At 37.5% G+C, this 25,603-nt stretch overlaps 1 protein-coding gene across 4 annotated transcripts in view; it reads left to right on the forward strand.

Annotated features, from left to right (window-relative positions):
- Positions 1 to 25,603, forward strand: part of LOC116755474 (contactin-associated protein-like 3) — a 155,617-nt gene that overhangs the window by 72,161 nt on the left and 57,853 nt on the right. For 3 of the 4 annotated variants that reach the window (XM_032634987.1, XM_032634988.1, XM_032634990.1), the window contains exons 7-9: positions 3,546 to 3,807; positions 9,077 to 9,223; positions 19,210 to 19,381. In XM_032634987.1, coding sequence (XP_032490878.1) covers positions 3,546 to 3,807; positions 9,077 to 9,223; positions 19,210 to 19,381 — 581 coding nt within the window. The remainder of the gene's footprint in view (positions 1 to 3,545; positions 3,808 to 9,076; positions 9,224 to 19,209; positions 19,382 to 25,603) is intronic. The other variant, XM_032634989.1, reaches the window with a different exon arrangement.

Below are 25,603 nucleotides of genomic sequence, written 5' to 3' on the forward strand. Positions count from 1 at the left end.
TATATGCAAGTTCAAGAGAAAAGGGAGCTGTAATTTTTTTGATTGATTCAGCTTTAAAATATCCCTCTTCTGAAGGCAGGGAAGGTACAAATCATATGTACAGGTATCCTTGGGGGATTGGTTCCAGGACCCCCCGATTGGAGCAATCCAAGAATGCTCAAGTCCCTTGTATAAAATAGCACAGCATTTGCATATAACCTAGGCACATCCTCCCATGTACTTTAAATTGACTCTAGATTACTTATAGTACCTAATACAATGTAAATGGCGTATAAATAGTTGTAAATACAATGCAAATGATATGTGAATAGTTGCTGGTACAGGGCAAACTCAAGTTTTTCCTTTTGGACCTTTCTGGAATATTTTTTCTAAATATTTTCCTGGTTGGTTGAATACGAGGATGCAGAACCTGGCATAAAGAGAGCCTACTGTACTTTTTCGTTCATGTTTGGTTTAATTTTTATATAGGTATGGAAACAGATGAATACTTTCACAAAGATGTTAAAGTACAGTCATATAAAGCTTTTTAATGCCGTGTTTTTTTTTTTAAATTTAATTAATTTATGTATTTACTTTTGGCTGCATTGGATCTTTGTTCCTACATGCAGACTTTCTCTAGTTGCCAAGAGTGGGGGCTACTCTTCGTTGCGGTGCACGGGCTTCTCATTGCAGTGGCTTCTCTTGTTGCGGAGCATGTGGGCTTCAGTAGTTGTGGCACGTGAGCTCAGTAGTCATGGCTTTCGGGCTCTAGAGTGCAGGCTTAGTAGTTGTGGCACATGAGCTTAGTTGCTCCACAGCATGTGGGATCTTCCCGGACCAGGGATCAAACCCATGTCCCCTGCATTGGCAAGTGGATTCTTAACCACTGCGCCACCAGGGAAGCCCATGTCTTTCTCTTTGATTGGTTTCCTCTTCCTTCTTTCTCCCTTCTTTCCTCATGGCTAGTCCCTCCATCAAGCTGAGATGTCACTAAGCTAGCATTTGTCCTTCCTTCTTTGGTCCATAATATTATACTGATCTATAAAGGAATCCTGTATAGATAAGTACACTCACACTCACACATGTATTTATGAATTTATATGCCTTCACATTTGGCATTGTTTAAAAAAAATCATTTTATGTAAGCTTTTCTCCATCTTGATTTTCTAATTCAACTATACCTTGTAGGAATTCTTTTCAGTTATCAGGAATAGTTCCACGTTAGAATTTCTATGTCACTTTCCATTATGAAAGTGTACCATTATTTATTTAGTCATTTCCTACCCAAGGCATCTGCTTTATCTCTACTTTTTTACAACTATAAGCTCACAATTACACATGTGTTTTCAGATACTGGGGGCTTTCATTTTGATGGGACAAAGTTTCGAAAGTAGAATTTCTTGGTTGAAAGTTTGAAACAGATTTAAATTTTAATAAATGTTGTTGGATTGCCTTTCAAACATGACTCTTCCCACCAGCAAAGTATGATAGAGCCCTTCCATTACATCTCAGGCAGCCACATGTTCCACATCTGTTAGACTCTTGCCAGCTCAAGGAACATGAACTAATATCTCATTGTTACTTCATGTTTATGTGACTACTGGTGAATTAAATAATCTTTTCACCTGTTTCTTGCCCATTTGGATTTGCTTTTCTGATCATTGTTCAGTCTTACTGTTTTCCCTATTTTTTATTTTATTTTTTTAACTTTCTGTTAATTTACAAGAGAGTTTTATATTTGATAGATAATCCTTTGTCATTCATAGTCCATATATTTTTTCAGATTTATCAATTTTATATTAAATATGTTAAGTATATAAATATTTTTATTTGTATGTGGTCAGTGTATTTCTTTGTAGCTTTGGAATGTCTCTAAAATTCTATAACCTGTACATGGTCTCATGGATTTTCTTGTAAGAATTTTTCATTGGTTTTATTTATTTATTTTTAATTTTTTAAAAATTAAGTCTGATTGAAATTTATTCTTTTTTTTTTTTTTTTTTTTTTTTTTTGTGGTACGCGGGCCTCTCACTGTTGTGGCCTCTCCCCCTGTGGAGCACAGGCTCCGTACGCGCAGGCTCAGCCGCCATGGCTCACAGGCCCAGCCACTCCACGGCACGTGGGATCCTCCCAGACCGGGGCACGAACCCGCGTCCCCTGCATCGGCAGGTGGACCCTCAACCACTGCGCCACCAGGGAAGCCCTGAAATTTATTCTTTATGTGATATATGATAAAATTTAATTTTTATATGCTGCCTTATTGATATCCATTTGTTCCTACACTACTTAGTAACTAACCCAAACTTTATCCCACATAGTTGAATTTCATTACATACTAACTTTACATATATTCTCAGATCTTTTTGTGGGTCCCTTATTCTGTCCCACTGCTATGTCTACTCCTATAGTAATAACACAGTGACTTGATTACAGTGACTTCATAGTATGCTTTGCTATCTGGTAAGTTAAGTTCTGCCTCACTCTTTTTCTTTGCATTGTATTTTTTGGAGAGAAAGGGCAATGTTTGGGGATTTATTCTTCTATCTGAAATTTATGAAAATGTTTTTAATCCCAGGGAAAATTTTTGTAGAGAGCTTAGTTGGAGTTACATTAAGTCCTTCCCATCCAGACACTATAATTAAAAATAGTTTGGAGGGCTTCCCTGGTGGCGCAGTGGTTAAGAATCCGCCTGCCAGTGCAGGGGACACGGGTTTGAGCCCTGGTCCGGGAAGATCCCACATGCCGCGGAGCGGCTAGGCCCGTGAGCCATGGCCGCTGAGCCTGAGCGTCCGGAAACTGTGCTCCGCGACAGGAGAGGCCACGACAGTGAGAGGCCCGCGTACCACCAAAAAAAAAAAAAAAAAAAAAAAAATAGTTTGTTCCTGGAGCAATGGAAGTATCCTAGGGATTAAACGTGTCTTTAAAAACAGAATTACATAAAAAATAAAAACAACCTGCTAGGCAGGTCGGATCTTAGGCTGACTGATCGCCCTCGGTGACTTGGTTTGTGAGAGCTTTGGAGACAAAACTAGCCTGCCTATGGCAGGACCAGCCTGGCCATATCCTTTTCTTCAGACGCACGAAAGCGCGTCTCCTACCTAGAGTAAGATGTATCTGTTACCTGCGTGACACACTTATAATCTCATTTACATAACCAAGGCAAGTACAAGGAAGTTCTTGGTGTATGTTATGCTTGGTGCTAGCCTTCACATTGGATAAAAACATCTAGTACCTCAAGGGAAGAAAACTGTCTCTTCTACTCTTGTATCCCACACCCAGCATTAGGCCTGGGAGAGATGTGGCTTGGGATTCCTTTGCAAATGCTGAGAAATGGAGAAGATGGACAATTTCTAAGAGACTCAGAAATAGGTTTGCCCAGCTGAACAGTGCTTAAAGGGACCTATAAGGTAAATCTGGATTTAAGTTTCATGGAGAAGCCTAATTTTTAAAGGCCCAGATTGCTGGATCATTGATAAGAAATTCTGTAAATTTTGGAAAATCTGTTGTCAATGAAATGGAAACATCCGTCCTGTGTCTTCCTAAAGCCTCTTTCACTGTATTCACAGGGAAATGTGTCCTTCTCCTGCTCGCACCCGCAAACTGTCCCCATGACTTTCCTGAGCTCCAGGAGTTACTTGGCTTTGCCAGGCACCTCCGGAGAGGACAGAGTGTCTGCCATCTTCCAATTTCGAACGTGGAACAGAGCAGGGCTGTTGCTGACCAGTCAGTTTCAACACAGGTCAGGAGCTTTCATCCTTGTTCTTAATGATGGAAAACTCAAGCTGAGTCTCTCCCAGCCTGGACATCCAGTAAGGGACGTCACAGCAGGTAATAAACATCTTCTCTGTGATGATGTATAGGTATTTGACATGACTGTACCTTCTTACATGTAAACCTAAGATTGGTGATCTCTAAAGTAAATGAATGACTGAATCCATGAGATAGTCATAATCCTACTAGAGGGAACTAGATTCTTTTTTCCTTTGAAATAGGTAACTCCAGGCTGTTGGTGTGTCAGTCAATGTGACAGAAGTTTACCTACATCAAAGCATAATTATCAAAAAGTTTAAAAATAAATGATTATCAACTTATGGTTACCAAAGGGGGAGGAGAGGGAGGGATAAATTAGGAGTTTGGGATTAACAGATATGCACTGCTATATATAAAATGGATAACCAACAAGGACCTACAGTATAGCTCAGGGAACTATACTCAATATTTTGTAATAACCTGTAAGGGAAAAGAAACTGAAAATGAATATATGTATTTATATATGGCTGAATCACTTTACACCTGAAACTAACACAACATTGTAAATCAACTATACTTCAATAAAAAAATAAAATTAAAAAAAGAAAAAAAATTATGTTTGTAGTCAGTAACTAGCAGTAAACTTGAAATACTAGAAGACATTAGCCTAATCCCAAGTAGTCTTGAGAAAATAGATTTCTTTGAACTGCTTTTTAAACCTATATACACATTGATTTTCAAAATAATGTAAGTTATTTTTCCCTCTTACATCAGAGCCGCTGCTTCCTTTGTACCTACTTGTTTTTGATAAGGCTTCTTCTTACTGGGTGAATGTTCTGTAGTTTTCTGAGAAGAACCTGTTTATTTCTAGACTCACTTCTAAGTCATGTTATTTTTGAACTTTGGGGACTGCTTTGCATTTAAAAGTGATAAGATTTAAACCCAAGCAGGACCATGACATGTCATTCCCTGAATGTTGAATGTGAAAGGAGTATCTTGCCTGACCTATGGTAATCAGTTTTGGACTAAAAAGCTGGGAATGAAAATTAAATTTTCCCTTCTTTTTATAAATAAAAAATATGTGATGGTCAGCATGCAAATGAACTGAGTTGATAGTGTCAGCTCAGGTTCAGTAAATTGCCTAATCTTGGTTTGTGTAGATTTATAATTTACATGTAGTATGAGCTAAAAGAGATAGCTATTTAGTGTTGTTTCACATGGGTACACACCACCCTTTCTCCCAACACACATATATATTAGCTATTGAATTTTTTGTAAGCTGGCACTGACACATAAATATTTTATTGCACCAATGTTTAAGATTTTACAGTGTAATGTGCTATTTTTCAGAAGCAAACCAAAGAGAAATTTCTCATGATGCTTGCTGCTTGCTTATGTAGCACATAAAGGGGAATCTTTTATACATTTGAAATAGTTGAAAAATAAAACAGGCTGCCGTGTTTTTCCACTTTAAATCTTGTATCAAGTACCCAACCCATGTATCAGATTGAAACTTAAATTTCATTAAATGACATTGAAAAGACATCTTTTAACGTATTTCCAGGTTTTAGATAATTTTTCCCAATAGTTACCTCAAGATAGTTCTGAAGAGATTGAGAAATGTACCAAGAGTGGATAATCTGGTGCATGTGTGTTCATATGGCTGAGCCCAGGTGGGGAAGGGTCGTGGAAGTAGAGGAAAAGTGGGAGCAACAGAGGAAGAGGGAGAAAATGAGTGTGCGTGTTCACCAATGGAGTTCCCTTTATGTAAGAAAAGACACAATTCCACCCTTTGCCAAATTGTCTCTACTGCCGTGGTCATTATCTCCTATTATTAGAATAAATTACGTGGCTTAAGCAAGTGAGCGGGGTGTATGAGAGGATTCCCATCCCATGCATGTTTCTAAGTCTGCCTCTGCCCCTTTGATATATAGCCCACTTCTTCTCCTGAAGCCTCAGTGTCCTCATCTTTAAAATGACATTAATATGAGTTATGGTGAGAATACAGGGATATAACATATATAAACTCTTAGCACAGCACTGTTTATTAACAACTTCTGGTTATTAATATTTCAACACTAGTCCCACAGCCACGGCATCCCCCCAGATTGAAGCCTTTTGAGGGGCTGGAGGAGTGTAATAGAATTAGCATCATCTTCATAGTAGCACAAATCAAAAATACAAAATCTACTCTCTGGTCTCCATCCAACCTTTGACAATAGTGTTGCCTGGGAAACAGGCTGTCCTTTCATCAGAAGTGAGCCGAGTTGAACCCACACTAAAGAAAAACAAAGGATGAGAATTATAATGGATAGATGGAGAAAATGAATATAAATGCCTGCATTTTATTTTTAAATTAGAATGACCACTTTTTCTAAGAACAGTCTTGTATTATATAGGCGAATGGCATCTATTACAAATTGAAGGAGATATTCTGAGGGCTTTCTGCAAGTTCTCCCATGAAATAACTCCATATGCTAGATAGGTAGAGAGGGAGAGAGGGAGACAAAGGAGGGGCGAGAAGGTGAGAGAGGGGGAGAGAGAGAAAGAGAGAGAGGAAATAGTTCGCAAAATCAAACTAAATACTGGGTTTTAATGACAGATTTTAAGTGGACATAGTTATCATACTGACAGGTATACTATGTAACCTTTAAGAGAAACACCAAATGATAAGACTGGAAGGAACAATTAGAGATTTTTATTGTTGTTCATTCTCTTTAGCTCTAGGATTACAGAACTTCTTTCAAAACTTTATTTCAATTTCATAATATATGTTTTAAGTGTCTAACCTAAATCCTCCATGTTCTAGTTCTCGGCTTTTCTCATGATCTTTCATGAACCAATGTTGAGTTTTTGAAAATATTTCTGGCTTCACAAATATAAAACATAAAGCAAGAGTCTAACATTTTTATTGTGTGTACATGTGCATGTGGTAGAAGTAACTAGTGACTTTAAAACTGTCCCCTCCCTGAAAGTGAGAAAGTGTTGGGAAGTATCATAACTAATGTTTCTGAGAAAAACAAAGTTATAGCTGTTTTCACAACAGGATCTTTGACCTTCTGTGTCATGTTAGAACCATTTCCCATTCAGGTGGATCTTGAGTCCACGTCAAAGTCATTAGTGAGAGATCAAGCAGGAAAAAAAAAGCTGGTTTGAAGAGCATTTGAGAGACAGGGATTCACATGGTCAATTGGGCTATACATACCAAAATATGATATTAAATTAGATAGGACTGGTTAACTTTCTCCCAGGAATACCACCATATTTGGCGGGGGGGCTGGTGGTGGTGGTGGCGGTGGCTAACATCTCCATTGGACTCTAACATAACTTCTAATTCTCACAGGTTGACTTCTAAACTTACAGAGCTGTAAACAGTCTGTACCTTTATCATTCGTAAAATATATTAATTAAATATATTGGGACATTCCCGAAGATGCTCAGATTAGAGTCATGCCAGCTGACTAGCATGCTCACACATGGCATCAAAAAATCAAGCAGTCATCCCACTGTTGTTTTTCAGTGAGCAAAAGTATTTCTTTATGACCCCCTTCCCTGTTGACCAACATAATTTCTAAAGATTCCAATTCCCCTCCCCGCTTCCCCCTTAATTGAAACATGCATCTCTTGGGACTGCTGTGGGAGTTGCAGTGACTTCCTGTGAAGGGGAAGAATCCCTTGCCCTTGGCCAAGCGACTTATTTTGGCCAATGACATGTGAGCAGAGGGGGCCTGGGCCACATCTGAGTAGAAGCTGCCAACGCCATAGCAAGATTCTCCCAAGTGCCGTTTTCTCTAAGTCGTGAGACAGGGATGGGGGCTGTGCATTAGCCTTGGTCCTGCATGAATAAACGCCTGGAACACAGAGGCCAGAGACCCAGCTGACCTAGGGCCAGAGCAAGAAACAAACCCTAGTTGTTACTCATTGAAACTTGGTGGTTGTTTGTGTCCACAAAATAACGTAGTAGAAACTAACACAAATTGTCTGGGTGAGTGTACTGGGACAAGTACTGCTTATGGATTTATCTGCATGACACAGCATAGGTTTTTCATTCAACAGAAGACGTAGCAGGTAAGTCTGTAGGAGAGTCATGCACAGTTGGTAGCTCGTCAACAATTCAACTAATTGGCCATTCTCAACTCCACCACTTGAAGAAAATATAGATATTTCTTCTCACGGATTCAAGAGACAGTGCTGCTTTTAAAGGACTGATAATCTTTTTTTTTTCAAATAATAATGTAATAATAGCTTGATATACTGTATCAAATTTGGAAAAAGAATAGAAAATGTAAAAATGACATAAAATGAAAAACACAATTCCCTCATCCAAAAATGAAGGTTAATATTTAAGAATATTTCTTGCCACTCTTTTCCATGTTTATATAATGCTTGAATATGTACCCACACACACATACTTTAATGTAATGCTTTTATAACTTTATATTCTATGAATTTTCATGTTTTATTAATACTTAAATTATTATTTTTAAAGACTGCCAGTATATTTTTTTCTAAATAGTCTACCCAGATTATTATAGATAATGACAATATATGAAAGTAAGAAAAAGTTTTTATTTTTATAACTTATATTTTTGGAAAATACCTGTACTTCTCAACATCTTAAACTAGATGGACTAGATGAGACTGAAATACGTCCGATGCCATGTAATTGGAAATATTTTATCATTTTATGATTGTTCAGGGTCACTCATGGAAATTTTATTCAATTAAGGCCCTAAGACTTGAAGAAACCAATGCTGCACTTTCCAAGGAAGAATGTTTGGGCGATCCACTCTTGTTTCCTCTTTACCCCTTTCCTTCTGATTTCTTTCTTTTCTTTTCTATTTGCACATTTCTGACTAAATTGAGTGATGAGAAAGTGAAAAACACCCTTGGCAGTGTGCATATAGGCTGTAATATTCCTAACTGAACATAATAATTTTTGTTATTACATAAACAAGTACCAGACAGGCCAGTCCATGACTGTGGTGGATAAGATGCAAGGACCCTCTGCAATTACAAAATTTATTCAACAACCCCCTCCTCCTATTGACGTGGGTAGCACTTTCCTCTAGATTAGAGTGACCAGCATACCACATCACCTAATTGCCTACTTAGAGCCCCCTAGCCAAGCCCACATCTACCCTACGCCTCTCTCTGTCTCTTTGTGTCTTCCGTGGTGCATTCTCCATTGCCCAGCCAGCTAAATGACCTGGGTGAGGTTCAGGTGAGTTCTAGGTGGTCTGTGGCAGGTGGTCCAAGGTAGGTATATTGTTTTCAAGTACTTGCTCTGTTTAGAGGCATCTGTAGGGTTTATAGGAATCTCTTAACCCATTTTGTTTACTTCCAGGTGCTGGATTGAATGATGGGCAGTGGCATTCTGTGTCCTTATCTGCAAAAGGGAATCACCTGAGTGTGAGGGTGGACGGTGAGGCAGCCTCCATGGCTCATTCCCTGCGTGGGCAGATTGATTCAGGTGACACCTATTATTTGGGGGGTAAGTGAAAGGAACTGAGCTACACCGGCAATCAAACCATCATTATCTTTCTAGCTCCTGCCTTCTAACCCATGTTGTTAAATGAAAATTATTACCGAAGAATGATTTTTCTCTTTCAGTTGTATTCATTGGGAATGCTGAGTGGACAAAGATGATAAATTATGGTCTAAAATGCAAGTCTACTAGTTGGCTTTGTTTAAAAGTGCACGTAATAAGATTGGTTTTAAATTCAGCACTTGTTTTCAACTATGGCTGCACATTGCAATCACCCAGAAAGCTTCAAAATTCTGATGCTTGGCTGCATCCCCAGAAATCCTGATTTAATTGGTCCCTGGACAACAGGTTTCTTGATGCTCTCTGGGTGATTCTATGTGCAGACAATATTGCAGGTCATTGCTCTCTCTCTCACCCTTAATACCTTGCCATAGGGAATTTTCTTAATGCCAAGTGACCCTTTCCTTCAGATTTTATGTGCCAAGTTTATTGTTTCATGTGGGTGTTCTTCTTCTGTCTGTTGGCTTCTCTTCTGCCTGGAGCCTGGCTACTCAATGTGTGGTCCATGAACCAGGAGCATCTGCATTACCTGGAAGCCTCTTAGAAATGCAGATGCACTGTCCCTGACTTCCTGACCAGAATCTGCATTTCACCAAGATCCCCAGGTGGTTGCACTTTAAATTTAAGAAACATTCTATTCCCACTGCCTGTACAAAGGACATCATTATATACAACAGAGGAAGAGATTAATTTAATGGCTATTAATATGTCACTCATTGCTTAGTGATGGATTTTACCAAGACAGCACCAGGCCGTCTCCCCGGGACTGTAGTGTATGGGTGTTTGCTTGCTTAATGGACTTTGCCTGAGTCCATCCAGGATCTTTTCCACGAGGGAGGGGGAACTTCTGAAGGTAATAAATCTCCATCCCTGGGGCATTCGAGTGAAAAATCCTGAGCCGCTGGAAGCTTAGAACTGTCACCTGTAAGATTTATTTTTTAATCTTGGCTTGAAGTTCTCTCTGACGTTATTGCTGTTTTGCACTTTATACTTGTTTTTTTCTAAAATAAGTTTGGAATCATGGTGGAGATAGCTTGATAGCCCAACAAGAAAGTATAAAATTCTCCCTTGAGAACTGACAACAAGCACATCAACCATGGATCAGGTTGTTTAATCTTTCAAGTCCCCTAAAACAACCTTTACTGTGAAAGGTGGAAACATGCCAGCAGCTTTAAAAGATCAGAAATGCTTTCTTTCCTTGCTTGTTAAATGTGGCGCATTTCTCACCCAGATACTCTTTTCAAACTTTACACTTCTGATGGACCTTATAGCTCTGGAGAGAAACAGATTCCTTCAAAACTAAATAAAGAATTTATCCAAGAGCTATAATTTAAAAGTTAAAAGATTTTGAAGCACTAAAAGATACAGAAGGAACAATCTGTGCTCTAGTGTTTAATGACACAAAATAAAATACCTTTAACATTTTGTATTAAAAAGTAAAAAAAAAAGTACTTTTCGAATCATCTTTCATGTTGAACATTCTACATACTCAGAATGTGGAATGCACAGCTACATGAGAGTAGGTACGTTCCATAAATATTTACATACTGATGTGACATGAGTCAGTCATTACTATGAAATAGATCATATGCACACATTTTAAGAGAACTACTATTGTTTCCTAAAAGAGTATATGTGGGTGCATCCCCACATCTACAAAATTAACCACTACAACACATTTGAATCTTCCCTTGCTCCTCCAGACTTTCATTCCCCTAGTTAAGTATTACCCTGCTTTTATTAAACCAATCTTTGTATTGTTTTTCTTTGTAATCTATCATGTATGTAGGTAACTATAAACAATAAATTCTCTTGTGTTGCCTTGCTTTTAACTTTATAAATAGGATATTCCTGCATATATTCTTGTGTGACTTGCATTTTTTTTGTTCTACATTAGTTTTTGAGGTCCAGCCATATAGATATGAATAGCTAATCAATTTTCATGGCTGTATGCTTTTTGATGCATATTATACCATGTTTTACACACTTATTTCACTATTTTATGTTAATAGACATTTTGATTGTGCCCATTTTTTATTATAAAAATGCTATAAATATTGGTACAGCTGCTAAGAACCATCTTGCCCGTGATTTTTAAATTTTCCTCATGCACAAACTATCTGACATTCCTAACAAGTACAGTCAATTTAGTGAAACAACAGTCAGTTTCATGGTTTCAGTGCCACGCTCCAATGGTTAAGATGAATGAATGCTCAAGAACCCAGTTGTCACATCAGTTGTGCACATAGACCCAGCCGTTGGCTCCACTAATATCTATGAAAGGACCCTAGAGCTCTAGAGGAAATGTGTTGAAAAATGTATAATGAGCCTTTCTTGTGTATTTTCATAAAATTGTGCTGATGTGCAGGCTGTCTTGTTAACATAGTTTCCAAGAAGAAAGTGTCCCTAAGATGAGTGGAATTACAAAGTTTAAACATTCCATGAGACAGTATAATGACTTTTCTTTATTACAACTTTCCTATTTTTCTGATGTAATTCTGTGTTGGCACTGAGTGGCAAAAACAGAACTTGCAGTCACAGCACTTTCTTCCTAACCAATGTATAAATTTAGAGTGACCTCTATACGCGTGGCTATAAATATCCAGTTGATTCCTACAGAACAGTTTCAGCCACTGAGTCAAACGAACTTAGTCAACTGTACATTTTATATCGACACAGCAGCATCTTTTTTTCCTAGACAAAGAATATGTACTATTTTAAAAATTCAAGTAATGCCTTTGCCAAACTAAAACAAACAACCAAAACCAAAACACACTAATTTACTAATGTTAAATAAAAAGGTGGATACTATTTTTACTCAAGGAAAACCAGAAGAGGCAGGTCTGGGACCAACAGGCATGGAGTTCTGATTCTCAACAGATTTATTATAGTCACAAGTTTTATGCACATGTAGAACCCTTGCTCAGGGCCCCTTTGTCTCCATAATTCATTGGACGTTCCAGCCCTGTTCTGGGTAAAGTAGAACAGGTCAGCTACAGCTTGAGTGGAAGCTCTACCCTGAAAACTCCAATGTCTGGGTAATTATTCAATCCAAAGAGTAGCTTATGTCAGTATCTGTTTACTTATCTTTTTGATTAGTGTCTGACAGTACCGGAATATGTGTGATGTTGGCATGGAAGTGAACTTCATCCAATCCATGCTTTCTAGCAATATTTGGACTAATAAAGCCAGTGTTCCTGGGTCAACTAGGTGAAAGCCAGTTAATGATATCTGATTTTTCACAGAAGACAATACCCCGTGTTCTGAAATACTCCTTGACCAGGTTTCCTTCCCATTACTGGTTTTCCTGATGGATAGTCAACTGCAAGTTTCCAGTTATCATTATATGATCAGTCAAATTTCGTTGCAATGTTTCACTGTAAAAGCAGACTAGTACAGCTTGCTATTTGGGTGACCGTATAATTTCAGGACACTTTAGCAAATGGAGGAGATGATCTCAGTGATTATTTCAGGACAGAAGCATAAACCAGGGCTCTGTGGCTACCTGGAAGTCTCTATTTTGGCCTGGCAGTCTCAGAGCACAGCTTTCTTACTGTGAGAAGGGTCATCTATATACTAATAGCAGCATTTCTTAAACGTCCCATGAGAGATCTGTGATCTAGATATCTCATTTTCCTTTTCTGCCTTTTCTTAGTCTGTGCTTTTTTTTGTAATTTGTCTTTCAACAGCAGTTTCACTATAGTATACTGTACACAGATTTTTGGTGCCTTCTATTAAGGGTGGTGGAAAGTTAAGCTCTTAATAAATTCCCTTTTATGGAATCTTTGTACTACTCAATAGCATACTTGAACTGTAGAGTCAGGGAATGTTAAGCTATGTTCAAAATCCCCCAAGTGTCCTTCCGTGAAACATCAGCAGACCAACAAGCCTATGACAAGTCTAATGAAGTCTCATCTGAGGACCCATTCTGGTGCAGTGACATAGTGACAATTTATCTGTCATCCTCAGAGGTACTTAAAGTTCTGAGTCCCTCAGTCATGATGGATATCTTTCATTAATTTAGCAATAACTATTCAATGTCCATTTCACTCTCCATCCCAAATCAGGTCATTTTACCACCAGGGCTTCAGGGCAGCCATCTGTATGGACAAATGAGTGTCTCCTGCCCTGAGCTTCTCTTGGGCTGTGATACCCTACTTCCTGACCTTTATGTCATAACTGAGAATTGAACACTCAGTGCTCAAACTTTCCTTCTTTAAAGTTTTGCTTTCAGAAAGCTTTCCCCGTGACAACTGGATATGGTTTTGTTTTCTTCTAACAGATGTAGTTAGATACTACATTGTATTTTGGATGAGTTTGAGGCTGGTGATATGGAGAAAAGGAAGAAAACAGAAAAGGAATAACAGCGATTCCACAAAACTATATATTGACTTAAGGTTTCCTATGTTTTATCCTAACATTCTTAGTGACTAAGTGCGGTAAGTAGAAGTCACCTATAAGATATAAAGATATACCAAGTTTCTCCATTTCCACTAAGATCAGGAACAAGACAAGGTAGCCCACTGTCACCACTATTATTCAACATAGTTTTGGAAGTTTTAGCCACAGCAATCAGAGAAGAAAAAGCAATAAAATGAATCCAAATTGGAAAAGAAGAAATAAATCTGTCACAGTTTGCAGATGACATGATACTGTACATAGAGAATCCTAAAGATGCTACCAGAAAACAACCAGAGCTAATCAATGAATTTGGTAAAATAGCAGGATACAAAATTAAGGTGCAGAAATCTCTTGCATTCCTACACACTAATGATGAAAAATCTGAAAGAGAAACTAAGGAAACATGCCCATTTACCATTGCAACAGAAAGAATAAAATAACTAGGAATAAACCTACCTAAGGAGGTGAAAGACCTGTATGCAGCAAACTATAAAACACTGGTGAAAGAAATTAAAGATGATACAAACAGATGGAGCGATATACCATGTTCTTGGATTGGAAGAATCAATATTGTGAAAATGACTATACTACCCAAAGCAATCTACAGATTCAGTGCAATCCATATCAAACTACCAATGGCATTTTTCACAGAACTAGAACAAAAACTTCACAGTTTGTATGGAAACACAAAAGACCCCGGATAGCCTAAGCAATCTTGAGAAAGAAAAATGGAGCAGGAGGAATCAGGCTCCTTGACTTCAGACTATACTACAAAGCTACAGTAATCAAGAGAGTATGGTACTGACACAGAAACAGAAATATAGATCAATGGAACAGGATAGAAAACCCAGAGATAAACCCATGTACATATGATCACCTTATCTTTGATAAAAGAGGCAAGAATTTTCTTAATTAAGAAAAGACAGCCCCTTCAATAAGTGGTGCTGGGAAAACTGGACAGCTACATGTAAAAGGATGAAATTGGAACACTCCCTAACACCATACACAAAGATAAACTCAAAATGGATTAAAGACCTAAATGTAAGGCCAGACACTATCGAACTCTTAGAGGAAAACATAGGCAGAACACTCTGTGACATAAATCACAGCAAGATCTTTTTTGACCCACCTCCTAGAGAAATGGAAATAAAAACAAAAATAAACAAATGGGACCTAATGAAACTTAACAGCTTTTGCACAGCAAAGGAAAACATAAACAAGACGAAAACACAACCCTCAGAATGGGAGAAAATACTTGCAAATGAATCAACGGACAAAGGATTAATCTCCAAAATATATAAACAGCTCATGCAGCTCAATAGTAAAAAAACAAACAACCCAATCCAAAAATGGGCAGAAGACCTAAATAGACATTTCTCCAGAGAAGACATACAGATGGCCAAGAAGCACATGAAAGGATGCTCAACATCACTAATCGTTAGAGAAATGCAAGTCAAAACTACAATGAGGGGCTATCCTGGTGGCGCAGTGGTTGAGAGTCCACTTGCCGATGCAAGGGACACAGGTTTGTGCCCCGGTCTGGGAAGATCCCACATGCCGTGGAGCGGCTGGGCCCGTGAGCCATGGCCACTGAGCCTGTGTGTCCGGAGCCTGTGCTCTGCAATGGGAGAGGCCACAACAGTGAGAGACCCTCGTATCACACAAAAAGACAAAAACAAAAAACAAAACAAAAAAAAACTACAATGAGGTATCACCTCACACCAGTCAGAATGGCCATCATCAAAAAATCTAGAAACAATAAATGCTGGAGAGGGTGTGGAGAAAAGGGAACCCTCTTGCACTGTTGGTGGAAATGTAAATTGATACAGCCACTATGGAGAACAGTACGGAGGTTTCTTAAAAAACTAAAAATAGAGCTACCATATGACCCAGCAATCCCACTACTGGGCATATACCCTGAGAAAACCATAATTCAAAAAGAGTCATGTACCACAATGTTCATTGCAGCTCTATTTACAATAGCCAGGACATGGAAGCAACTTAAGTGTCCATCATCGGATGAATGGATAAAGAAGATGTGGCACATATATACAATGGAATATTACTCAGCCATAAAAAGAAACGAAATTGAGTTATTTGTAGTGAGGTGGATGGACCTAGAGTCTGTCATACAGAGTGAAGTAAGTCAGAAAGAGAAAAACAAATGCCATATGCTAACACATAGTTATGGAATCTAAAAAAATGGTTCTGATGAACCTAGGGGCTGTACCGGAATAAAGACACAGACATAGAGAATGGACTTGAGGACACAGGGAGTGGGAAGGGGAAGCTGGGATGAAGTGAGAGAGTGGCATGAACATATATACACTACCAAATGTAAAACAGCTAGTGGGAAGCAGCCCCATAGCACAGGGAGATCAGCTCGGTGCTTTGTGTCCACCTAGGGGGGTGGGATAGGGAGGGTGGGAGGGAGACGCAAGAGGGAAGAGATATGGGGATATGTGTAAATGTATAGCTGATTCACTTTGTTATGAAGCAGAAACTAACACACCATTGTAAAGCAATCATACTCCAATAAAAATGTTAAAAAAAAAAAAAGATATATCAAGTTTTTCCAGATACATCCAACCCTTCAGTAATTTTCTTACAAATTAAGTGTGTGTATTTTCAGATAAGACAAGAAAATGGTAAAGGAAGGCTGTAGAGTTAAACAGTTCTTTATGACATAACATTAAATTTGAAATGTCAAAATCCCATTGAGGTTAATTTATGAGGTTTCATTGTGCCTTTAATGGTTTCAACCTGATGCAGGCCTTGGCTTGTTTTGAATTCTATTTGTCAGAAATACAAAACATTAAAGCCTCAGTCACTGAAAGAAAAGTAAAGGTAAACTGTGTGTATTTTATGAAAATTCTTAGGTAGAAAGCTAGCATCTATTATGGAGGAACAAGAAGAGGCTCTATCTTCAGTTTTTGCTCTTTGAAAGTACACCAGTGATTTCAAGACAGAAGTACAAAGAGAGATGAATGGAAAACACATAAGTACAATGAGCAAAATCTTTACTTTATAAAATTACTTATTCCATTCGATTTTAAAAATAAGAATCTGATAAAATAACCTCAAACCCCAGGCTGTAAATATTAACATAAGTATTCCCGAATATTTAAATTATTGGAAAATACAAAGCAAAAAGATGAATAATTATGACATTGTATCTAAAAGTTAAAACAGTTGTGGAAATGATGTAAATGAAACACAATTTTATAAAGCAAAGCATAAATAAAATAGGTAAATTTCGTGTGAAACAAAATTTACTTGACAATTTTGGGGAATTAAAACAACGTTAATTATTAAAAATGTTGTGCTTCTTTCATATTTGCACATGAAAATGAAGTACTCAGTTCAGTAAATGCTTTTACCTTTTGTCCTATGTAGGGCTGTTGGTTGTGTTCCCTAGGAAGCTGCCTCTGCATGGGAGATTTGCATGTGGGTGTTTAAGTGGGGGTAATTCTTGGGAACAACACCTGGAAGTTTGAAAGAGCAGCTGGGATGGGCAGAGGGACAAGTTGAACTGCAGTGCAGTTGCAACAGAAGTCTCTGAATACGCCAAGGGGGAGTCTGAAGCAGGGATGCCCTTCAGGGAGGTCCCAGTTGAGAAAATGGGACTCTGCCACTGCACTGCATCACTCCATTGTATTCTTGGGCACTGTTGTCCCTGCGGAGGGGCACAGCCTAATGAGAGTCAGCTCCCTTCAGCCTGGCAGATCCTGGGGAGAACCTCAGTCTTGAATAGGGGGGAATAATGGAGTCTGGGCTCTGTACAGCAGATTTCCCTAAATTGTTGCCTTTTACAGAAACGTTTCACAATGACAGCATCCTCCTACCCTAACTTTCTTTTTTTTTTTCTTTATAACTTGTTTTCTTTAATCCAAAAAGGAGTGCGAAATGGTGGTGGTGGGGGAGTCATTTAATTCTTTAATTTTTTGAGGATCACCTAAGTCCCTCCACCACTTTTTATTATGAAAAGTTTCAAGCACACAGAAGAGTGGAAAGCAAAGTACAATGAACACCCATACGCATACCACTAAGGTTCGATAATTAACATTTTTCTATATTTGCATTTTCCCCTGAACCATTGAATATAAGCTACATACATCATGACACTACACTTGGAGATATTTCAACATACATCTCCTGAAATATGGATATTCTCCTACATAGTATCATTTTTGCTCTTAACAAACTTGACAATAGTTTCCTAAAATAATCTAATACCAAATCTATAATCATCGCAATTGTCCCCACGATGTTTTTATGGTTGTTTTAAACATTTGAATCAAGATCCAATCAAGCTTCATGCAATGCAAACAGTTATGTCTTTTTAGTTTATTTTAATCTAGAAAAGTCTCCCATTCCACCTCTTCCCTCTGATACTGACTTTGAAAAGCCTGAGCCAGGTGTGTTGTAAAGTGTCCCATATTATGCTCTTACCCTAACTTTCCCCTTCCTCTCCTACATTGCCAATCTTGCCGTAGACAAATTTAAGAACCTGTGATTGATTCCTTTAGGGGACAACTAAGTGGAGGGTAGGAGGGCACTCAAAACCCTGCTGGCCCCCCATGTGGAGAAGGTGGTTCTGGACCCCATCTTGTTTTGATTTTGATTTCAAGGCTATGTGCTTGCTCATAATCATAAGAGCATTGTCTCTTGGGAAACATAGGAGGATAAAACAAAACCACTCTATAAGAATTGTGGTTGGTGAGTTACAGCAAACCAATTAATGGCTGTAGCAGAACTTGTAAAATTTAACTCTTAATTTTGAAATTAATCAAAACTCATTTTTTTATAGAATATTCTGTGTTGCTTATTTTTCTCCATTATTTGCAATGCCATATCATTGTGAGATATTGTTAATTTGTCTGTGTGTTAATGTTGAAAGATATTTGACTGAAGTGTCTAATTAAAAAAAGAAAGGTAAATATAAATTGCTATTAGATTTCTTAGACCAGTTATTATCAAAAGTGTTTTAAAATATGCCTGTGCCTGCACACACAAGCACATACAGATGATATTTAAGTTTAGATGAATGGAGGGTGTCCAGGTCAATTCTCAATTTAAAATTATTTTTCAGGCATTTTAAATTTAGCAAGTCCTATTGTGCCTGTAACTTTTTTTCTGATTCTACTATCACATGCCCTTAGTTCATCTAGTTTAACATCATGCTAAAAGGAGTGATTTCTTGAGTATGCTTTCAAAAAAGAAATCAAACTGCTTAAATTAAATGTACAGTAATTCTATTTGTCAGATTTCACATCTTCCCTTCCTCTCATCTCTCCATAAGCCTGGCTTTAGTTATTATTTTTACACGTTACCAATACCAACAAATTTTGTTCTTGTCAGCTCTCCACCACCCTATCCATGGGTAATGTGACCTTCCCAAATGGTGTAGGAAGTCTAATCTTCAGGTGTCTGTAAACAGGGGGAGGTAGCAATTTTTACATATGAGAAATACCATACGATATTTTTTCATAACTGTTTATTTTCTCCTGTGTGTCTCCATGTTCATTCAGGCTGTCCTGACAACAGCTCTGACCCTGGATGTGCAAGTCCCCTGAATGGATTTCAGGGCTGCCTGAGGCTCATCTCCATTGGTGACAAAGCGGTGGATCCCATCTCCATACAGCAGGGGGCGCTGGGGAGTTACCGTGACCTCCAGATAGACACCTGTGGCCTCACAGACAGGTAGGCAATCTCATGTCAGCATGCCTGTTTTCAACTTTTTGATAGTAGATTAAAAACAAATGAACCGCTGGAAAAGAGCATATTCTTGCCCCTTCTCCATTACTGATATCCATTCCATAGGGAAAAATATTTACTCAATGTAAATATAATTTACAAAAATGACAAACTTTAAATAATTGCTTCTTTCCAATGATATTTTCTTAGAAGACACACTTTCATGAATTTTCCTTGTGTATGCCTCCAAGCTACTTAATTCACACAGAATACTATTGATGCTGTTATAATTATTGCTTAGTATATACTTTAAAAAATTCGAACATTGCACAAAACAGATTAGAATATTCTAAAGAGATCATTGAGGACCCGGAAATCAAAATTCTATGTGGTCAGCTGCATTCACCTTACACTCCCTATTCTACAGGAAAAATGAAAAGTAACTCTTCTTTTGAGAAAGGTGGAAGCTTTGGGGATTTCTAGTGATGTTTGAAACACAGTAAAGAATAGAGAGAATTCAGTTACCACATACTGAACATGGTACCACTTCACTGAAGAAGGCAAGAAAGGCAAAACTTTAAAACAATAGCATATTAAAATTGCTAAGCATTGCAACTTTACTGAAGTTATTTGTTAGTCATGTCTGACTTTTAAGTAATTTTGGCTAAAAGGGATGGCTTAACCATCACACATTCAAGTTTTTTTCTGTGACTGGTATGTCTGACCTCTCTGCAGTAGGAGTGCATTAAGTTCGGGTTGAATAAATATACACACTCCAGACATCCTCACACATCCATACATGGCCACCTTTCCAAAGTTCACACTGCACAGAGTCCTTTGTGGAGTAAATCGAATCCAAATTTAACACTAATTGAAATTCCCTGTCGTGTCCAATTAACTACAAGTTACACTGCAATCTAGCAGTGTGTGAGAAGATCATAAATTCCCAGTATGTAAAATATTGACTCACAAGAACTTGAGTTCTTTAATGCAAATGTCCATGGCCATATGTTCACATTCTATTCATTTGTAGAGGAAGAAAAATGATTTAAAGAATTTAGACAAAACTCTCAACCCTAATTTTCAGATTATAAAAATTTTTTTGGCATAGAAAGTATAACATCATCTGCAAGTTATAATTGCAGCCAGCTCTGGCATCCTGACTCTTGGTATTGGGAGAGGGTTAGAGATGCTCTCTTGGAGGTAGAGTACATCCTCTCACCCATGGGAATGGTTTTAGTGGGTCAGGAGGGTGGGAAGTCACAGCTCACTGTCAGTAGCCTGGTTGTCACTTCAGTCGGGAAGCTCACAGATAGTTATTTTAGTGCTTGGAGAACTCCATCACAGCACGTGTGTAATCACGATATTTATCTCACATAAAGGTTGCCCCTTTGTGCATAAAGGTCTTTATTTCAAAACTAAAACAAAAAACCAACGTATCTGTGTGTGTGTGTGTAACCAAAATAGAAAAATTTCCACATCACATTTTTAAAAGATTTTCAGATATCTGTACCAGTCTATGGAGACATCTGTGGTATTAAGTTATCTTCCATAAAATTGAGGCTCATGGCAACTTTGTAAGTGGTTATAAAAATAGCTGTTGGCACTTTGGATGGCCTATATAGTCACTACTTGTAATTTTTTATGGTTCAACATCTAAAGACATGTCCTTACTCTCCATTCTTCTTAATACTAAAAATATTCATTTTTTTCTCAACCCTTTAGTCCATACCTACTAACTGCATGTCCAATGCACCATGAAATAGATTCACTTAAATTCACACCTGGGCTGTCCTCGGGCGCTGTGCACTATACGCAGCCATCCACCCAGCCCACCAACCACTCTGCCCGCCCAGAGCAAGTCCTAATGTGCTCAAGTGAATCTGAGATTTATTATTAAAATGCAGCTAGCTTTATAACTTCTATCCATTGGACACAGGAATTAATAATTCATGATACATAGCAGCCTTCCTCACACTGCAAATGCTGAAAAGATGTTTGAAATCCTAGGGGTACTTAGGAAACTTTCCTGAGCCATATAAGGACTTGTGCATCACGCTCTATCTTCCTGTGGCTCAGAGGACACTTTATAGGGAAGGCAGTGCAGTCCTTTGGGACAAGGCTGTGGGGAGGGCATAGCAGTGAGGAGGGATCGTGTCTTACACCCTTGGGGTTTTGGACATTAGGATTTCATGTCATGTAACTCAGGCTACATAACTCTTTTCAGGTTCCTTTTAGGCTCAGGTGTTTGCTGTCTAGAGCACCCCCAGCCATGGATGGTGCTGATGGGGTCACTTTCCTCACTTCCACTGCCTTTGACCCAACATTAATCTTCTAGATGCTAAATGTGACATTGTGCATCATACATCTTGGGGTTCTTTTTAATAGAAAATAACACATTTAGAAGAGAATTAATTACCACAAACTTTAAGTTCTTATTTATGAAAAAAAAATCTTATCCCAAAACATTTCTAGGTAAACTATGATATTCTTTATCATAAAGCCATCATTTTCACTGCGTTAAAAAGTATGGAATCTATTCTAGTATGATTTTAGAGAGTTCCAACGTGTCAAAAAGAAGGGCAAGAAGTTATTTTGTTCAAGCAAAGGGTAAAGGGGATGGGCCCTGCTCGGGTCAAGCCACCCTTTCAGTCCAATGAGATTCTTAGGTAACATGATCTGAAATACCACCACTCCTAATCCTCTGTGAGTTTGCTATAGAGTGTCCTGTTCTTCGACTGTTATAGCAATTTGCTGACTGTCAAGGTATGGATTCCCCATCCTATGCATTCACCTAGTAAACCCCTCCAGAAAGATAAATAAGTCGGGCACCATTTATTCCACATGTGAATCCCAACTGGCCCAAACTGATTTTGAAATTCACAATCTTAAGGTTGACAAACTGTTCTGAAATTTGTCAGAAATTAAAAATAAGCATATCCAGGAAAAATTTCAAAAACTCTACTATATATCATTTTATTTCTTTTTAAAGTAAAAGTGAGTTTGCCTATTTCCAGTTCTTACTGACAGTTGAAATTTTTCCATAGTTTTCCAAAGAAAACCAAAATAGTTCTTTCACTGTCTGGGAGTGTAATTTGTGCAGTATTAGAGGAGAAAAAAATATCATAAAATAGTCAGATGCTCCCTTTCATCTTTTGTTTTTCCTACTTTCGTTTTAACGATGTTTGTTTTACCTTTTCTGATTTGCAGATAAGTGGCTGTTGGGGAGCCGGCTGGGATGAAACAGGGTTGTATGTTGCGCTCTGGGTATTTCTCTACATGTTCATACTGTCCTGTCTTCTAAGCAGAGATCCTATCATTGGTGTGAATCTCTATTTTTCTTAATACACTTTGTGGTAGTTTGTTATGGCAGTAATAGAAAAATAATATAACATTTATATAAAATTATGTATAAATTTATAAATCTATACACACATATTTTCCTTCTCTAAGGTGAGAATTTGAATACATTTTAGTTTTATATACTTGCCTGTATTAAGTCACTCACAATGAACATTTTTAATTAATATGCTTTATTTTTTAGAGCAGTTTTAGGTTTGCAGAAAGTATAGAGAGCTCCCCTTTATCTCCTCTCTTCCCAGTCTCCTCTCACACAGTTTCTGTATTATTAACATCTTGTATCAGTATTGTACATTTATTACGATTGATGAACCAATATTGATGCATTCTTATTAACCAAAGTCCATAGTTTACAAGTTCACTCTTTGTGTTAAACAGTTCTATGGGGTTTTACAAATGCATAATGTCTTCACCATTACAGTATCATACAGAATAGTTTCACAGCCCTAAAAATCTCCCATGCTTCACCTACTCAATCCCCCTCCCTTCCCCAACCCCTGGCCTGGAAATCACTGATCTTTTTACTCTCTTCATAGTTTTGCCATTTCCAGGATGTCATATAGTTGGAATCATGCTCTACGTAGCCTTTCACTTTGTAATATGCATTTAAGATTCTTCCATGTCCTTTGTGGCTGGACAGCTCATTTGTTTTTAGTGCTAAATAATATTCTGTACCACAAGTTTGTCCATTCACCTACTGAAGGACATCTTGGTTACTTCCAGGTTTTGGCAATTAACAAAGCTACTGTAAACATTTACGTGCAGATTTTGGTGTGGAAGTTAAGTTTTCAACTCATCGGAGTAAATACCAAGGAATACAACTGCTGGATCGTTTAGTAAGAAGATGTTTAGTTTTGTGAGACACTGCCAAACTGTCTTCCATTTTGCATTCCCACCAACAGTCAATGAGAGTTCCTGTTGTTCCTCATCCCTGCCAGTATTTGGTGTTGTCAAACACCATGTTTGGATGTTTGCTATCCTGATAGGTCTGTAGTGTTATCTCATTGCTTTAATTTGCATTTCTCTACTGACATGTGATGCTGGGAAACTTTTTATATTTTTATTTGCAATCTTGATACCTTCTTTGGCCAGGTGTCTGTTCAGATCTTTTGCCCTGGGTTTTAATTGGTTATGTCCTTATAGTTGAATTTAAGAGCTCTTCCTATATTTTAGATACGAATCCTTTGTTAGATACGTGTTTTGCAAGTTACCCACTAGTCTATAGCTAATCTTTTCATGCTCTTAGTGTCATTCATAGAAAAGAAGTTTTTAATTTTACTGAAGTCAAAATTATCATTTTTTTCTTTTGTGGACTGTATCTGAAAAGTCATTGCCAAACCAAGGTCACCTAGATCTTCTCCTATGTTATATTCTGAGAGTTTAACTGTTTTGTATTTTACATTTTAAAATTCTAAGATCTAGTTTGAGTTCATTTTTGATAAAGATGTAAAGTCTGTGTTTATATTATTATTTTTTGTGCATGCGGAGACCCAGTTGTTCCAGCAGTTATTTGTTGAAAAGACTGTCCTTTCTCCAGGGAGTTGCCTTTGCTTCTTTGTTAAAGATGAGTTGATTATTTTTGTGTGAGTCTGTTTCTGGGCTTTCTAGTCTGTGCCATTAATCTATTTGTTCTTTTGCCAGTGCCACACTGTCTTGATTTCTGTAGCTTTGTAAGTCTTGAAGTTGAGTAGTGTTATTAGTCCTTTGACTTTTTTCTTCTTCAATATTTTGTTGGGTCTTTTGCCTTTCCATATAAACTTTAGGATCAGTTTGTTGATATCCACAAAATTACCTGCAGGGATTTTGACTGAGATTCCCTTGAATCTATAGATCAAATTGCGAATAACTGAAATCTTGCCAATTTTGAGTCTTACTATCCATGAACATGGAATATCTCCACTTATTTAGATTTTCTTTTTTATCCTTCATCAGAGTTTTGTAATTTTTCTCATATAGATCTTGTATATGTTTTGTTAGATTTATGTCTAAGTATTCTATTTTTTTGGATAATGCTAATGTAAGTGTTGTGTTTTTCATTTTAAATTTCAATTGTTCATTGTTCATTTATAAGAAAGAATCCTGCAGCTTTGCTATCATCACTTATTAGTTTCAGAAGTTTTTTGTTGATTATTTGAGATTTTCCACGTAGACAGTCATGTCATCTGTGAGCAAAGATGGTTTTATTTCTTCTTTCCCAATCTTTGTACCTTTTATTCCTTTTCTTGTCTTATTGCATTAGCTAAGACTTCCAGTATGATGTTTGAATAAGACTGGTGAGAGCAAGTCTTTGCTTTGTTCCCATACTTAGAGGAAAGCATCTAGTTTCTCACCATTAAATATAATGTTGCTGTAGGGTTTTGGAGATTTTGTTTGTTTGTTTGTTTGTTTAATCAAGTTGAAGAAGTTCCTCTCTATTACTAGTTTGCCAAGGTTTTTTGTTTGGTTGGTTTTATTTTATCGTGAATCAGTGTTAGATTTTGTCAAATGTTTCTTCTGCATCTATTTATGTGACCAAATGGTTTTTCTTCTTTAGCCTGTTTATGTGATAGATTATATTAATTTTCAAATTATTTTTTTCAAATTTTGGAGCAGCCTTACATACCTGGAATAAATTCCACTCAATTATGTTGTATATATTTTTTATACATTTTTGGATTCAATTTGCTATTATTTTGTTGAGAATAGCACTTCTTTTTGATAATGAAAAAATTAAGTAACATTCTTGCAATTAAAAATTTTAATCTTATAAACAAACATTAAACTCTCACTTTCAATTTCAAAAAGTGAGATGTAACAATGTCCATGAGATATAAGTGGTTATTTGGTTTAGCTGAGTGATTTTGTGGTTTATTCAATTATGTGGGGGAA

Source organism: Phocoena sinus, chromosome 6 (genome assembly GCF_008692025.1).
Source record: "Phocoena sinus isolate mPhoSin1 chromosome 6, mPhoSin1.pri, whole genome shotgun sequence".
Lineage (NCBI taxonomy): Eukaryota > Metazoa > Chordata > Mammalia > Artiodactyla > Phocoenidae > Phocoena > Phocoena sinus.